Here is a 16,523-nt window from a genome sequence, read left to right as displayed (position 1 = left end):
GTAGCAATTTTAATGCACTGTGCTAGAAGCTGCATGGTTTTTGGTATATTTATTGCTTCTTTTTTCTTATATTGTATTACTGTATTACAGTTTGAATTCTAAAAAATAAAAAACCCAATAAAAATCAATATGAATATTTGATGTGGATATGCTGTGGACCAACTGAATGAATCTTATAGAGCACAGTTTGGGAACTCTGCATTAAAGCATATGGTATATGCAGCGTCTTGGGGGAGCTAGGTTTTAAATAGAAGGGGAAAGTGTAATGCAAGGTGGATGTAAATGCTTGGGCTTTAAGAATTGCTTTTTGCTGAAATGTTAATAATTGTGTGTATTCCTCAGGTTGACAAAAATGCAGAATTAGTGGCCCAGTGGTACTACTGCACTCTAAGTCAAGAAAAATTAAGCAGGCCTATAGTAGCTTGCGAGCTTGGCAGGTAGGATTACAATCTTTAGCTGCTTTTCATGAAACAATCTTAATTTCCAAATAAATTGCAATAATGAAGTTTACCTGTTTTCACAATATACCTTATATTTTAGGCTATACAACAAAGATGCAATCATTGAATTTTTGCTGGATAAATCTTCTGATAAAGTCCTTGTGGAAGCAGCATCCCATATCAAGAGTATTAAGGTAAAATTTTATGCTTGTGATCTGTCTGAACCTTTTCAGATATTAGAGCCTATAACTATTGGGCACAATTCAGAAAAAGTTAATTTTGTTTCTTTCCTTAACATAAATCCTATTTATTTTAATGAAACTTTGAAGCACCTAATTTTTCTAGCATGTTTCCATGTTTTTTAAAAAAAATCATGCAGTCTTTAAATGCTGCATCTTCTACATAACAAAAGCCTCTTTGACTCCTTTCTCATACATCGTTTATTGATCTACTCTTGCTTATTTCATAGTATTTCTTACACTTGAAATGGCCTTCGTCCTTTACCTATCAAGCCTATTACTTCTTTCTTAAATTCATATTCAAAACCTTTCTATTGTTATGAGGAATCCATAAATTCTGACTGGCCTTGATAGCCAGGCAGACATTTGTGGTCACAGAACTCTGTCCCTTCCCATGGTATGGGGTCTTGTTCCTCACCTTGTACTGTGTTTTTGAAACTCTCCCAGCTCCTTGTTTGGAGTTGCACTATGTTTCAGAGGCCCTCCAAGTAACTCTGAAGCACTGCACTGCTCCAGTGGTTCATCATACCCCTCAGAAGGGGATGGGAAACTCACTGTGATGCACATAATTGTAGATCCCTGGTTTTTACTGTTTGAGAACTCCCAGCTTTTTCTTTCTGCTTTACCCATGACTTGACTTTATTTTATCCTGTGTTTCCTCTTCACTTTTTCTCTCTCTCTTTGATTAAAAGATCTTTGGGTAGAGAGAGAAAAAGAGCCACTTTTGTTGTGTCTCTGATGTTTAATACAGTACCATTAAATTGTTAAATAGCAATAACAGAATGATGGCAATTAAAGCTTGGTATGCTGTGCTTATATATCAGTAGATTAAAAATGTTTGCCATGTCTTGTCTCTATCAGGTGAATTGCTATTTTAGAAATTAGTTGGAGTTGTATCAGTTGAGAAGATCTGTGAAAAGAAAAGAAAAAGAAATGTTCAGTCAGAAGTTGGAATTGAACCTTAAATGTTCCAGAAATAGCTTTATTAATAATGTTGAAAGGAAGAACTGCATTGTTTGAGGACAGCTCTTCAACTTGCTTCTGTTTAAAAGCGTGTATAAGAATTTTTCATTATTTCCTTTCAGAATGTCATAGAATTGAATCTCACAGACAATCCAGCTTGGACTGGTGACAAGGGGAATACAAAGGGAGATAAATATGATGACATCCAGAGTGCACGTTTTATTTGCCCTATAGTTGGTTTGGAAATGAATGGAAGATATCGGTTAGTATTTAACATTTAGTCATAAGTAAGAATAATATTATGAATGGTTCTGTTAACCTTAACTATTTTTGTTAACATAGTTAATCATCTGCATTGAGTAATCTAATATGGACCAGCCTGGCATATGTAGTTCCCTTTTATGGATAAGGGTCTGGAACTCTGTCCAAGGGTAAACAGTATGGTTGCCAGGTGTCCAGTTTCTAGGTGGTCTGGTTCCTGAGATATATACCAAATTGTCAGCCACCCCCCCGCAACTTCAGTTAAATGAGCTCGTGGCTGGCTGCTCTAATCCTGCCCTTTCAGGTTTGTAGCCAATAAGTGAAGTCAGGGTTGTGATTGACAAGACAGTAACTAGTGCCCTTTGCAAATCAGAAAACTTGTCTTTTCCTGCTTTTCTGTAAAATCTCAAATTGAGTAAGTATATAGCTTTCAGTCTTTTTCTCTCTTATGTGCAGGAGTCAAACAAGTTTAAATTTTCCTGGGCTGTTGAAGAGGGCACTGTTTTGAAAACCTTCCCAATATGCAGCTTTAATCCAGCACTTGCTTTTCTGGAAGTAAAGCTGCAATGCTAATCTCACATAACCAGAGTAAACCACACTGAATTCACAAGGACGTACTTTTGAGTAGACATGGTTAGGATTGGACTGTAGATTAATGGGACTTTTGAGTGAATATAGCAAAGAATTGTGTTTGTGTTGTAAATCTTTCTCTTCCTCCCCAATCCTATTTTTTAAAGCAATTAGGCAGGGCTTACATAGGTATCACTGTTTCTATCATGTAGGAAACTAATACTGATTTTATTTTTTTAAAATGTTCTGCAATGACCAACTGGTTTTGACAATAACGTATTATATGGGATGTATGTATTTTTACATCTGCAGTTTGTGTGTGTGTGTATATGGAGTCTTTCCAACAACCGTATGAGGCAGGGTTTCAGACTGGAAACCAGGGCAGCTCACAATAAGAAATAAATCACTTTAAAATCCAATAACCATAAAAACAAGTATAAACAGTTGCAAAACAGCTTAAAATGGCAAGATTCTGAATTTTGGGTTGGGTGAATGAAGTTCCTTATCACTTGAGGTTGCAGTTCTCTGCACGCTTCCTTGTTTGAGTAAGCCCCACTGAACACATTGGGACTTGCTTTTGAGTAAACAAATGTAGGATTGCACTGTAAATGTCTTTACAGGTTGTGTAAATAATAAACATATTTGATAGTCATGTTTATATAAATATTTCTTCACACTATGTCCCAGAAAGTATCTGATTTCACACTATGGTTGTACAATATTAGTTCCTCTACATTTTCAGTGTGCCCTTCTTCCTTGGGGTGTTCATGGTTCCCCTCTGTTGTTTTCATCCTGAGGGGCAGATTAGGCTGAAAGATGGTGAGTAGCCCATGGTCACCTAGTAAACCTTATAGCTCATTTCCATTTTTAAAAAATTATTAAAACGATTTACAGGCAAAGTTTATTAAGTAGATCCACACAATACGTTATCCAACTCGCATTTAAAGCACATGACTTCCCCTAAAGAATCCTGGGAAGTGTAGTTTCCCCCTCAAAGTTATAGTTCGCACCACCCTTAACAAACTACACTTCCCATGATTCTGTGGTGCGATTCATGTGTTTGTTTGTTTATTTATTTATTTATTTTTATTTTATTTATATCCCACCCTTCCTCCCAGCAGGAACCCATATGCCTCAAATATGTGTTGAATATGCTTTAAATGAATGGTGTGAATCTGTACTAGATGATGTGCATTCATTGAAAAGAACAATTCTAAAAGGTATTTTTTAAGCGGGAGGGTTTTTTTTGTAGCTCAGTGGTAGGGCATATGCTTTGCATGGAATAGTCAGAAATTCAATTTCTGGAAAAATCTATTGCCTGGAATCCTGGAGAGCCAATGCTGGTCCATCAGTACTTAGCTAGATGGCACCAAATAGCCTGAGTAGGCACAAGGCAGACTCCTTTGTTCCTAAAAATGGGAAGAGAGCCAAGGGCCGCAGTGACTCTAAAATTTATTTATGTATTTTAATTACAACATTTAAATAGCACTTTATTGTAAAAAATCTCAAAGTAGTTTACAGAAAGAATTAAAACAATAAAATTATTGGCAAAACAGTTAAAGACAGGTATTTAAAAATATTCAAAATAATAAAAGCAACAATGAGGTAAAAATAGATAAAAACATAATAGCTTCTACATGCTGAGTAGGATTGCCTAAACAAAAATGTTTTAGCAGGTGCCAAAAAGAGTACAATGAAGGCACCTGCTAATGTCAACAGGCAGGGAGTTCCAAAGCGTAAGTGCTGCCACACTAAAGGACTGATTGCTTACAAGAGCAGAACAAGTACTATGTGGCACCCATAATATGGAAAGCACACTTTGAACTTGAACCAGTGCAGATTTCAGAGCAGAGGTATTATGTGCTGATAGGGTCTCACTCAAGTCAGCAATAGCGCCACAGCATTCTCCATTAACTGTAGCCCCCGGGTCAGGTTGTGCTGCATGGGGATTTCTGTGACCTTGGCTAACTGGCTGCCAGGATTTTTTAGTTTTGGTTTTTGGTTAGGAATCCTGACTGGTTATGGGATGCTGAGTTTTTTGCCTTACTCATAGGAATCTTGTGGTTGGTATGGTATTGTATTTAGGAAATCATCACTGTCTTCTTTTTTTCTTTTTCTATTTGCATTTCATTTACCTTTATCCTCACTCCCTTTCATCCATAGAAACAACAACAGTGGTTCCATGAGCTCCGCTCAACCCCCTTAAATCCACTGATGATGCACCTTGTTATTTGCATGACAGTTTGTTTCTTCCCCAATAGTGGTAAAAGAGAGTTCACATACTGGGCAGCGTGGCTGGAATTGTTGTTGTTCCCAAGCTGCTGCCTGTAAAGGTAGACTAAATCATGTGTATTTTCTCTCTGTCAATTATTACTCACTGGAATTGAGTTGGCTGTCAAAGTGAGTTTATAGTACACCCCACAGGATAGGCAGAAAAGGGTAGAGAATCTTCTTATTCTTATTCATTTCTCAGACCTCCTTCTGAAGTGAAGGATCAACTCTGTAAAGAAATGTGGAGCAGCCTGTCAGGATCCCTCCTGTGTCTACCACCCTCTCAGGGTCCTGGTCTCTTAACGGTTCTCTCACCGGCCCTAGCACAGATCTCTCAAGATTCCATTGCTAGGCAGCACCACCTGACACTCCCTGTAAACAATATTGCCTTGAGACTGCCTTCGTCTCCTCCTGGCTTATTGCTACTTTGTGTCTGGGTGTACTTACAGGCCACAACCCCCCTGTCTTTGTGCCTATAAAGATTACAGCCCTGGGTTGTTTTGGATACCTGATGATGTTACACTATCTCTTCACCGCTGCCACCATTGATACTGTTTCCCAACCTTGGTGTGTGCCCTGCCTGCCCTTCTGGTCTGTGAAATCCAGCCAAGGATCAGGCATTTTGGTAAACCAAGAACTATTTATTTACCAGGGAATAGCAAGATTACTTAAAGGTTCAATCAACATGCGTGTAGTTTCACAAGATGAATTACTCTTTATATTTCTTAGTCATAAATAACTTGCCTCACTACCTGCTTAAATCCAATCCACCCAACAACCCTCTCCAGAAACCCCTCTCAGAACTCCAACCGACCAAGCCCCCCAACACTTGTCATCCTCTCATTTATACCTTCAGACGCTCAGCCAATCATCATACAACATTCTTCAACATTCCAACCCATGTACTCCCCCCTCTCACTCAGTCTACTTACCACTTATACTCTAATAAACCCGCACTTACCATATTTACAGTAATTATATTTACAAGGGCATCACACAGCCATGTTAAAAGTTAGGGGGCAGGGCATTCCAGACAGGGGGTTGCGAACCCTACTTGCATATCGATATCTTTGCAGAGGATCAAGCTTTACCAACAACACAATCCATACCGTATCTCCTGAGAAGTAGTCCTATTGAGTTCTATGGGGCTTAGTCCTTTAGTATGTTTAGAATTGCAGCCTTCAGGGGCATCCATCTTTACTCCTGAGTGCTCCTATCTAAGATCACCACAAGACTAGGCTCCTTTCTTCCTACAATGGCCTTCTGGTGACTGGCCTGGCCTGAGGACACTTAAACCCCTTTTTCCAGAAGCAAGTTGGCTAGATTAAATGTTTCCTGCCCAGGCTCCCATTCTCTATCGATGTAAATGTTGGTCAGTGAAACAGTGGATAAGAGAAAAATCAACACATTTGAAATGTGGTGTTGGAGGAGAGCTTTGTGCATACTATGGATTGTGAAAAAGACAATAATTGCTAAAATGATAAAACTGAGGTTATCGTACTTTCCCCCAAATCTCAGGGTTTGGGATGTCCTGACCTGACAACCCTTGTAAACGGTTGTCTGACAAAGGATCCTTTGTACCTTGGTGACTGTATTTTACAGAAACAACATTGGAAAATAGGCTGCTTTGATTCTCATATCACTGGTTCTCCATGACTTACTGAATTTATACCCATCTCACCCTCGGTGGCAGTTGGAACATCTGAGGGCTGGTGGCTTATAAACTTATTTTGTAGCACCTCTTGTGTCTGCCACCAGGTGGCGTGTCTTTTGTTTGAATTTTGAGATCAAAATGGGGCGTCAAAAAGGAGGCTGTTTCTTTTGTATACCGGGCCTAAATCTTCATGGTAGTGCAAAATCCTAACCTGGAAGTTCACAATACTCCATGTTTCTGTACTACACAAACATTAGTTTTATTATTTATTTGTTTTTTTGTTGATTTTATATCCCGCCCTTCCCTCCAGCAGGAGCCCAGGGCGGCAAACAGAAACAATAAAAACACTTTAAAACATCACAAAAAGACCTTAAAATACATTAAAACATAACAGCGTTAAAAACATTAAAAAAACCTTTTATGTAAATAAAAGCCTTAAATTTTATATAAATAGCAAGCCTCATATCTACCATCATACAATATGCTTCTGAAGCTGATAATATATCTGTCCTCTCCTGAGCATGAGCAAACACCCTTGGAACTGCACATCTGCATTCTGTTCATCTTGGCAGATGTCTTACAAGCACACCTACCCTTAATGGGTGGATAAAATTTTACACATTTATTTAACTATGAAATTGTGAACTTTTGACGAAATACTTCATCAGTAATACGTAATCTCAATTGGTTGTTCCCAAACCTTTCCCCCCATGGACCACTTGCAAATTGCTGAGGGTCTTGGTGGACCACTTAGTGATTTTTCTGCCTGTTGTAATAATTGTAATGTGCTATGCTAGATGTTGTGTGATTTTTAATTTTATTTTTAGTGCTTTTATTTATTCTATATTGTTTTTATTATATTACAATTTTGATCTTATCAAATTCTAATGGTAAGAAATAAAAGAAGCCATAAAAATACAATTAAAAATCAATGTTTAATTTAATGCGATGGTTGTGCTGTCTCCCATCTTCAGCCACAAATCCACTGTGGACCACTTTAATAAAGCTTGCAGACCGTTGGTGATCCATGGATCACAGTTTGAAAAGTGCTGGTCTGAATCATAGAGTTGGAGGTGACCTTGGAGGCCATCTAGTCTAAACCCTGATCCGTGCAGGAAATCCAGACCTAGAGCATCCCCAGCAGATGGCTGTTTAGCACAGCCTTTCCCAACCAGGCACCATCCAGATGTTTTGGACTACACCTCCCAGCTAGCACAGCCCTGTTGGCTGGGGATGATGAGACTTGCAGCTGCAAAATATCTCTCACAATGTTCAGCTGAAATCTACCTATTCCTGCCTTATGGGTCTCGTCCTGCTCTAGTCCTGCCTTATGGGTGTATGGAGAACAAGTCTTTGACCTCTTCAGTGTGACAGCCATATAGATATTTGGAGAGTACTATCATGTCCCTGCCAGTGCAAAACAGGGCTGTGGAGTCGGAGTCGTGGAGTCGGATCCGGAAGCAATTTTGGGTGGAGTCGGAGTCGGTAGAAATGTACTGACTCCGATTTCAAAATAAAATTAATATTAATATTAATACATTAATATACATTTGCCATTTATGAAGGAGTCAGAGTTGGACAGTAGAAAAATAGAGGAGTCGGAGTTGAAGGTTTGACATACTGACTCCACAGCCCTGGTGCAAAACATACCCTGTTCCTTCAGTCTTTCCTCACAGGACAGATTTCCCATAACGCCGACCATCCCCATTGCTGTGCCCTGAATTTATTCCATTTTCTCGGTTTCCTTCTTAAGTGCAGTGCCGGGACTGAACACATTCGCTTTAAAGCAAATGAAGAAAGATCCAGTTTTTCCCCTTCCCTTTTGTTTCCCTTTCATATGTTCTGTTATATGTAAATATAGTGATAGATATTTTACTCCTGTGTGGTGGAAAAAGATTACTTGGATTGTTGAACATGTTTTTGGAGAAGTAAGTCGCGCTGAGTTCATTGAGATATGTTACTTAGTAGGTATTCTTAAGGTTGCAGCTTTAAGGGAGTGGAGCCAAAAGGGTCTGCAGCTGTTCTGTTTAGGGCTGACAATGCTGTCCTGCAAGGGTCTGAACAGGAGCATGATGTGCAAATGTGTCACATACAGCCCTGTGCTGTGCATGTTTACGCAGAGGTACCTCTCCCTGTGCTCAGTGGGATTACTCCCAAGTAAGTATGAATAAGATTGCAGGATTAATGACCAAAATCCAGATATACTCAACATTTGCTATGAGAAAAATCACTTCCTATTTATAAGTATCTGTGTACTTTATCAAGAGACAATCTGTATAGATCAACTTAGGAAGTATCTCAACACATGCATATTCTAAATTTTCTAAGTGTTAGTGAAGAATATGAAAAACTTGTGAAACTTGAATAGCTGCAAAACTAAATATCTACTGTGACAGTACTTGCTTGATTTTTATTTTTTGTTTACTGAAATGGGATAGCAGTTATTACAATAATACATATTGCAATTTTGCAGAGGCTTTTTCTTGGCATGTACTTCTTGTGTTTACAACATGGGAGTATTTTGGAACAGATAGGTACCAATGTCAATAACAAATGGAAAGGTTTTTATATTCTGTGACTTAATTTTTTCCTAGAAATTCTGTCCTTAGTCCAGCTAAACTTAAATCTAAAGTGTAGCTCATCCTATTCACCTTGGAAGTGTTAAGTCCCACTCAGTGTGATGAGGCTTACTCCCATATAATGATTACAGCCCGAGATGGAAATGGGTTGAACATGTTAGCCACAATTATTATATATCTCACTGCTTATATTGGGAAGAAAAGTGCAAGTCTATATACGTTTACTCAGAAATTACTCCTAGTTAAGTATATATAGGATTGCAGCCTTAGCCATAGCTGATTCTAGCTAGATTGAGAGCTGCTTATTTAACCTGTTCTCATTGATTTCTTTGCTTCTGCAAGGTTTTGTTTCCTGCGCAATTGTGGATGTGTGTTCTCTGAACGTGCTCTCAAAGAAATAAAAACTGAAGCTTGTCACAAGGTAAGTTATATTCTTTCTCTCTTTTCCCTCTCTCCTGCACCCCCACTTTCTAGTATAAGTTTGTGCTGCATCCTAGCCCAAAGTTACTTAAGTTCTATTGACTTAACCCAGGAATGTGCAACTGGATCAGCCAGAGGGCTGGACACAGATGTGACCAATCCTCTGTGGGCCGCTTTGACAGAGTGTATCTGATCCCTGGTGAAAACAGTGTGGCCAGATAAGGTGCTAAATACAACTTGCAGCTGCAAAGGAAAGTTGAATTTGGCACTGTTTTAAGCCACAACTTCTGCAGTCCCATTCCTGATATCATGTGATGTCCAGCGATTGACAGGTGGGCATGGCTCCACCTAAATGTTCTGGTGGGCTTAATCAGGCCCGTGAGCTGGAGGCTCCCAACCTCTGACTTAAACAGTGCTTTTATCTTACATAACTAGGGACTAGATTGCAGCTGTGAGTTATGGAAAAATTCATCCTGTCTCTCCTTGATTTCATTTTGCATGCTCGTGTGTGTTCAGAGGAAACAAATTATTTAATCCATGGGGGCTTTGGGCTTATGTTGTTGGTACACCAATGAAAGTTGTTCAAGCATGTCACTTTGTGCCAAACTGACATTTTATTTTCTCAGTTTCCCCAGAGCTAGGAATTTGTTTGCCTTGTTGTCTGTTAGGATTATATTTATATAGTGCATGCTTTGAGAGAGACTATTTGTGAATTTATTTTCTCCTTCATTCCAAAGGTCCTAGATCTTTCCCAAAGCTAGCAACTTCCTTAGGCATTACCTATGTGGCTCCCATATAACCTAGACAGCTGTTGCTACTTGGATCCTGCAACCCTCTGAACCACTTTGCCCAGCTCCTATAAAAACATGTTGCGTCTTCCCCTATACGCATACTTTCTCTGCACCTTTTCTCCAGGTACATTCTCAGAGGTAACTTCATTTTCACGAAATGGGAATTTGTGGTCCCACTTGTTCTTCTCAGTGATCCCAGCAGAGACGTGGCCAGCACCTTGGGAAGCCCTGAGCATTTACTGCTCATAGACGTATTACTAATAAGATGTGCCAAGTTGTTTACGCTTTCCTAAGGAAAACCATTTTACCAGGAAGTCCATTCCGCACAATATAGGAATTGGGCCTGTAGTGCTGTGGCACATGCCCTTTGGAATTCCTTCCCATTAAATATTAGACAGGTGCTGTCTCTGTGTCCTTTTGGCACCTAATGAAGACCTTCCTCTTTCAACAAGCTTTCTAAGTAGACGTCTTTATCCCAGTCTGCATCCGTATTGGAATTGTTTTTAGATGCGTTAATTGTTTTTATCATTAGTATTTGCAGCACTGGGCTCCTTCGGGAGGAAGGGTGGGATATAAACAAAATAAATAACAAGGAACTTCGCCCTTGCCACCCACAGTTGGACGAACTCTGTTTTAGTCAGTTGCTGTGAAACACTTTTTTCTTTTATTTTCTGTAGGCTAGCCATGTGTTTCCACATCTGTCCTTTCTCCACAATGCTGTCATACTGTGGTTTAACTTAGAATTTAGTTTTGTGAACACACACACACTCCTCTGATAACATTTGTGATTGTGTGAAATGAGGATTCCATGTCGACTGGAAGCTGAAGAAGGTGTGGAGAGGTAAAAGTAGAGTAGTCTTCCTGCAGAGGTTGCGGTAGCAAAAATAATTGATTTAGGATAAGTTATGCTTCATAAATGTAATGTAACTGTGATTTTATAGAGATAGTCTGGAATTTCAGTTGCAGGCCATTATGTAAAGAAAAATCCCTGCCCTCCTTAAGATTTTGTTTTGTGTGTGTTTGTGCGAGAGGGTTCAGTCTGGAACACTGGGGAATACTACAGCTGTGAACTTCAGAGCAGGCCCATTACTCAGTCATAGAGCACATACTTTGTATGTATATTGTTTCACACCTAATTCTTGGCATTTCTATTTAAAAGTGATGGGGAAAACCTCTACCAAAAATCTTTCCCAGGGCCTGTTGCCAATCAGAGTAACCAACATGGTATCAGATGTACCAGTGACTTGACTTGGTATAAAGCAGCAGGGTCTATCTTATTCACAGAATCTAAATGATTGGTATATTTCAAGCAGGGAAGGAATTTTCCCCAGGGCAGAAGATTGGCTAGTGGTCCTTGTCATGCCCTAGCGCCAAACCCAGGCACTCAGTATAGTCCCAGGACCCAATTCCCCACCCAGGGCAATTGATCCTGGCAAAATATACCTATCAAGTCGTAATTCCCTCCTGTATTAAGAGTACAAGTTCATCCTGCTTGTTTCCCATGCTCTGCGCATTAGTATACAGACAGTGAAGACCATGTGATTTGTGGCTTGGCTTCCTTACTACATTTTTCTAAGGACTGTTACTGGGGCCTATTAGAGCCGATCTCTCTGTTCCCGTTACTGTGCACAAGTCTTCATCAATCGTTACCACTAAGTTTACATCTCCCTCCCCCTTAGGATTCAGTTTAAAGCCCTCCTGATGAACTTCTCCATGCTGTGGCCAAACACATTCTTCCCAGTCCTTGTGAGATGCAACCCATCACTTGCCAGCAGTCCATCTTCCAGGAAGCATAGCCCGTGGTCCCAGAATCCAAATCTCTCATGTTGGCACCACATTCATAGCCATTCATTCACACAGAGTATTTTTCTTTCCCTTTCTACTCCTAAGTACTGGAAGGATGGATGAAAAAACTATGTGGGCCCCACAGTCCTTGAGTTTCCTTCCCAGAGCTTCAAAGTCTGATGTGATTTCTTCATAGCTCCGTTTGGCAGTATCATTTGTTCCCACATAGATGAGGAGAAAGGGATACAGGAATACCCCAAATTAACATACGCAATGGGACCGGAGCATGTATGTAAAGTGAAAATGTACTTAAAGCGAAGCAATTATCTATGCATGTACTGCACTGCAATCGCCACTAGATGGCAGCGGCGTCATGCCATTAAGTGTCCGTAATTGCAAAGCGCACGTACATTAAGCAGGGTATGGTGGCGTATGGAGCATGTCCGTTATCGCAAGGGTCCGTTAAACGAAGGTACGTAAATCAGGGTATTCCTGTACCTGTCAGTGGGCTTGAGGAGTGATGGCAACCCTTCCATCACATCTCAAATCCGTCCTCCTGGTAGACAGCATACCTGGCGAGTCCATGGATCTTCTCGGCATACTTGGGTTTCGATCCCACGCAGTAGGGAGTCTCCCACTACTAGTACTCTTCTCTTCTTGTTCTGGGGTGTGGTTTCATTGGCCCTGCTTCAGCCTCTTACTCGTTGCACAGGGTCTCCTGTAATTCTTCCACCACAGTTTGTCCTCCAGTCTCATCCTCGAGTGGTTGAAAACGATTCCATAGTTCCACTGGTGCAGGGTGTCTTCTAGCTCTTCTGCTCCTGTCACCCTTTCCCACAGAGTTTCCTCCACTTCGTTGTTCCTCTCCAAAGCAGTCTCCTCTTCTGCTACCACATGCTGTTGTTCTTCCACCTCCACTTCTCTTTGCTGCTGTTGTTTCAGCTTTCTGTCTAAGAACTCTTCATCTTCTCTTATAGTCCTGCATGTGTGGCCACCTGCTGTTCCAGGCCTCTCACTTTTTCTTCCAACAGTGCCATGAGCTTGCACTTGTTGCACGTGTACGCCATGTTGTTCTCAAGCAAGGAAACAAACATGGCACACACCTTGCAGGTCACAACCACTGGAGTATCCTTCCCATTCATACTCTCTTCTACCTTTTGTTTCTTTCTAACTACTTGTTTTGGAGTGGCCTGTGCTTTGTCTTGTCCTACTTTGGGGTAAACTTGAGAGTCCCACTGGTATGCTGTGCGCTGTACAAGAATTATTAGTAATTTTTTTTAAAAAAAAATTAGGGACCTCCCCTTGACCTGCCCTTTTGAACTCCTTTGTCAAAGTCCCGTTTGCTCCCCCCGTTTGCTCCCCCCGTTTGCTCCCCCCGTTTGCTCCCCCCGTTTGCTCCCCCCGTTTGCTCCCCCCGTTTGCTCCCCCCGTTTGCTCCCCCCGTTTGCTCCCCCCGTTTGCTCCCCCCGTTTGCTCGCTCTCTGAAAGCTGGCTTGCTTGCATCTCCTGTCCTTCGGACCAGCAGTGACAGCTTCCTCTGCTCTCCTCAGGAGTCAGGAAACAGAATGTCTTTTGATAAAGAGGCAGCAGCATTTTTTGCGGCTTCTCTACAAGATTCCAAACTCTCATCTTCCCAGAAAGCTTTTTTAAAGTCTTGAGATGCTGCAGTCTGCAGCTGAAGCTCCACTGCTCCCCCACTGCCCATTCTTCCTCCTCCCTCTGGAGTTAAAAGGACTTTTTTTTCTTTTGCAGTTGGCAGGCCGGTATCTGAAGCACTACATTCTTGCACCACAGCAGCATCTGGTGGCAACCCCACATTAAACATAAGAACATAAGAAGAGCCTGCTGGATCAGGCCAGTGGCCCATCTAGTCCAGCATCCTGTTCTCACAGTGGCCAACCAGGTGCCTGGGGGAAGCCTGCAAGCAGGACCCGAGTGCAAGAACACTCTCCCCTCCTGAGGCTTCCGGCAACTGGTTTTCAGAAGCATGCTGCCTCTGACTAGGGTGGCAGAGCACAGCCATCATGGCTAGTAGCCATTGATAGCCCTGTCCTCCATGAATTTGTCTAATCTTCTTTTTACACAGTTTGGCTCCTTGTAACAGCATTAATTCTCATATTTTGCAAATTATGCTTATAACTCAAAAGTTCCAAATCCATTGCAAATAGAATTGACCAAAAATTAGGAGAAGGGTGTGTGTGCAAAATCACCCTATGTTTCCCAGTCCAATTTTTATAAGAAATTAAAACTTCAGCAACTCTTGCCTGAATAGGCTGTTGGGCATAAGGAGAAACAGAGTAAGAAAAACTCCCTTCAGAATTTGCTCAGGTTTCACTAGGTTACTGGCCAAGCTGGTTACTTCACTTCCACTGTCTTTATGTCCAGTAAATTTAACACAATTAGCATAAATAGTCACTGAGTATTGAGCTTGGACCCAGGACACTTGTTCAAGGGAAAGAGGGCAACAAGAACCTTTCTCAGGGAGCTGATTGCTCTGTTCCTCTCCTTCTGCTTTCCCTGACATGGTCTGGGTAGCACTTACTGAAGTTGACTTGAGAACTGGGTGCGTTAGAACAACAGGGCTATTTTCTAAGCTAGGGGCTGAAAAATTAAAGTCCGAAGAAGTCCCTTCCCCAGCGGAAGACCATCCAGAAAGTTCCGGCAATTCTGGACCCCCCAGTTCTTCATAATCTCTTGCCTGCTGGATGGGTGCAACTTTTGGGCCCTTACTCCCAGTTGCAACAGGTTTCTTTGCCAACTTTGGACAGGGCTTTTTGGTGTGTCCCACGCCCTGGCATCCAAAACATATTATATCCACTGGGGTTTTAGTAGAAGTTGAAGCAGTAGGGGTCCTGTCCCCACTTTTCTCCTCTTTGGCTCTCTCTTTTCTTGCTGGCAGCTGCCATGGTTTCTTGGTCCCGGGAGCTCCCCTCTCAGGTTGCTTGCTTTGAAAAGTCCCTGGCTTCTTCACAAAAGGAAGCCTTTGGCCATCCCCACTTCCCTCTGTGGGATGCTGATTGGTCCGCCAATATCCCAGCCTCTCGTGGAGTGCTTGGCCTTTGATTTCTGACCAAAAAGGCTAAGTCTTTCGGCAAGCATTTTTTTAAAAAGTTCACGCATAAACAGATCCTGAGTGTATTCTTGGGTTCTGGCGTCTGCAGTGGTCATCCATAGTTCTGTGGCTTTTCCAAGCCTGGAAGCTAAACGCAAAAAGCTTTCTTTTCCCCATCTCTGCACAGCCTCCAGCCTGCGATAACACACGTCTGCAGATAGGCCAAAATGTTCTCTAGCAAGGCCATAAAAATGGTCAAAATCGTCAGCAAATTCCTTAGACGAGGTGCCCAGCAATTCTCTCAGTTTTCCAGATGCTCGGGACCTTAACACTCGCATCCTCTGCTGTTTGGGAACCCTTTGATCCTCACAGGCTTGCTCAAAAATCTGGAAATAAGTGTGCACATCCTCTCCAGGATAAAAAACTGGAAACAACTTTTCGTTGTGGTTTCCCAGGCTTTCTTGTGCCATTCTCTGCTCTCTCACTTGGAAATCACGGTCCTTCTGTGCCCATTCCAGGTTCTGACGTTCCAACCAGCAGCAGTCCATCTCCTGTTTAGGCCAGCCTTTCCCAACTAGTGCGCCACTAGATGTTGTTGGACCACAATTCCCATCTTTCCTGACCATTGGCAATGCTGGCTGAGGCTGATGGGAGTTGTTGTCCAACAACATCTGGTGGCCCACTAGTTGGGAAAGGCTGGTTTAGGCGATCTTCCCGCATGGCCTCAATTTGCAAAGACATAAATTTAATTTGTCTTGCAAGAAAACGCTGCATGCCCAGCAGCATGTCAGCAAAGTCATGTTCTGACCCAGGCAATTCCCTCGGCTGTCACCACCTCTGCATCTCAAAGCAGGATGCTCCAACAGCTTATCTTTGTCAAATGATGTCAAGTCAGATGGCTGGGCAGACACCCCCCCTCCTGCTTCCAAGCCTTGCAAACTTTGCCCCGGCTCCAGAAGTGGCGTGCTCTCATCCTCGCCGTTCCAAACAGCCCCATTTCCCTCCAAGGATCTTCTTGACCTAGTCTGAGGCATGACTACCCAAAAATAACAACCTTTTGTGCCAGAAGTCTCTCTTAAACAATTACCAATTTTGCCACAGTGCACTTATTCCAACAGTGTGTTCACCAGGAGTTAATTATGACCTTGGATCCCACAGCTACCACCATGTCATGCCCTAGCACCAAACCCAGGTGCTCAGTGTAGTCCCAGGACCAAATTCCCTATCCAGGTCAATTGATCTTGGCAAAATATCTCCCCTTGCCAAGGTTGTGCAACCCTGCAACAGCCCTGCAAGGTAGGTAGACTGCCACCACCCCTTAACCTGATTATGCACTCTGAGTCAGGGGAAACCCAGAGCACAGGAACAACCCTACCAGGGATTCCACAAGACAAAAGCCAGACAGGCAGTCCTCGTCTTGGAGCTCCAAGCAATCCCAAAACACAGTAGTCAGTGGCCAGTGGCCAAGGTATCAGATTCAGAGCCAAACTTCTCCTCC

General features: G+C 42.0%; 2 protein-coding genes across 3 annotated transcripts in view; one reads left to right on the top strand and one right to left on the bottom strand.

Annotated features, from left to right (window-relative positions):
- Positions 1-16,523, top strand: part of RTF2 (replication termination factor 2) — a 78,428-nt gene that overhangs the window by 1,889 nt on the left and 60,016 nt on the right. For both annotated transcript variants that reach the window (XM_061631206.1, XM_061631207.1), the window contains 4 exons: positions 343-437; positions 541-634; positions 1,765-1,904; positions 9,320-9,398. In XM_061631206.1, coding sequence (XP_061487190.1) covers positions 343-437; positions 541-634; positions 1,765-1,904; positions 9,320-9,398 — 408 coding nt within the window. The remainder of the gene's footprint in view (positions 1-342; positions 438-540; positions 635-1,764; positions 1,905-9,319; positions 9,399-16,523) is intronic.
- Positions 842-16,523, bottom strand: part of LOC133387108 (beta-1,3-galactosyl-O-glycosyl-glycoprotein beta-1,6-N-acetylglucosaminyltransferase 7-like) — a 64,413-nt gene continuing 48,731 nt past the window's right edge. Inside the window, exon 6 of the mRNA XM_061631204.1 lies at positions 842-1,589. Within this exon, the coding sequence (XP_061487188.1) occupies positions 1,576-1,589 (14 nt within the window). The 3' untranslated portion in view covers positions 842-1,575. The remainder of the gene's footprint in view (positions 1,590-16,523) is intronic.

Source organism: Rhineura floridana, chromosome 6 (genome assembly GCF_030035675.1).
Source record: "Rhineura floridana isolate rRhiFlo1 chromosome 6, rRhiFlo1.hap2, whole genome shotgun sequence".
In the NCBI taxonomy this organism is placed as follows: domain Eukaryota; kingdom Metazoa; phylum Chordata; class Lepidosauria; order Squamata; family Rhineuridae; genus Rhineura; species Rhineura floridana.
This window is presented reverse-complemented; position numbering and strand designations above follow the sequence as displayed.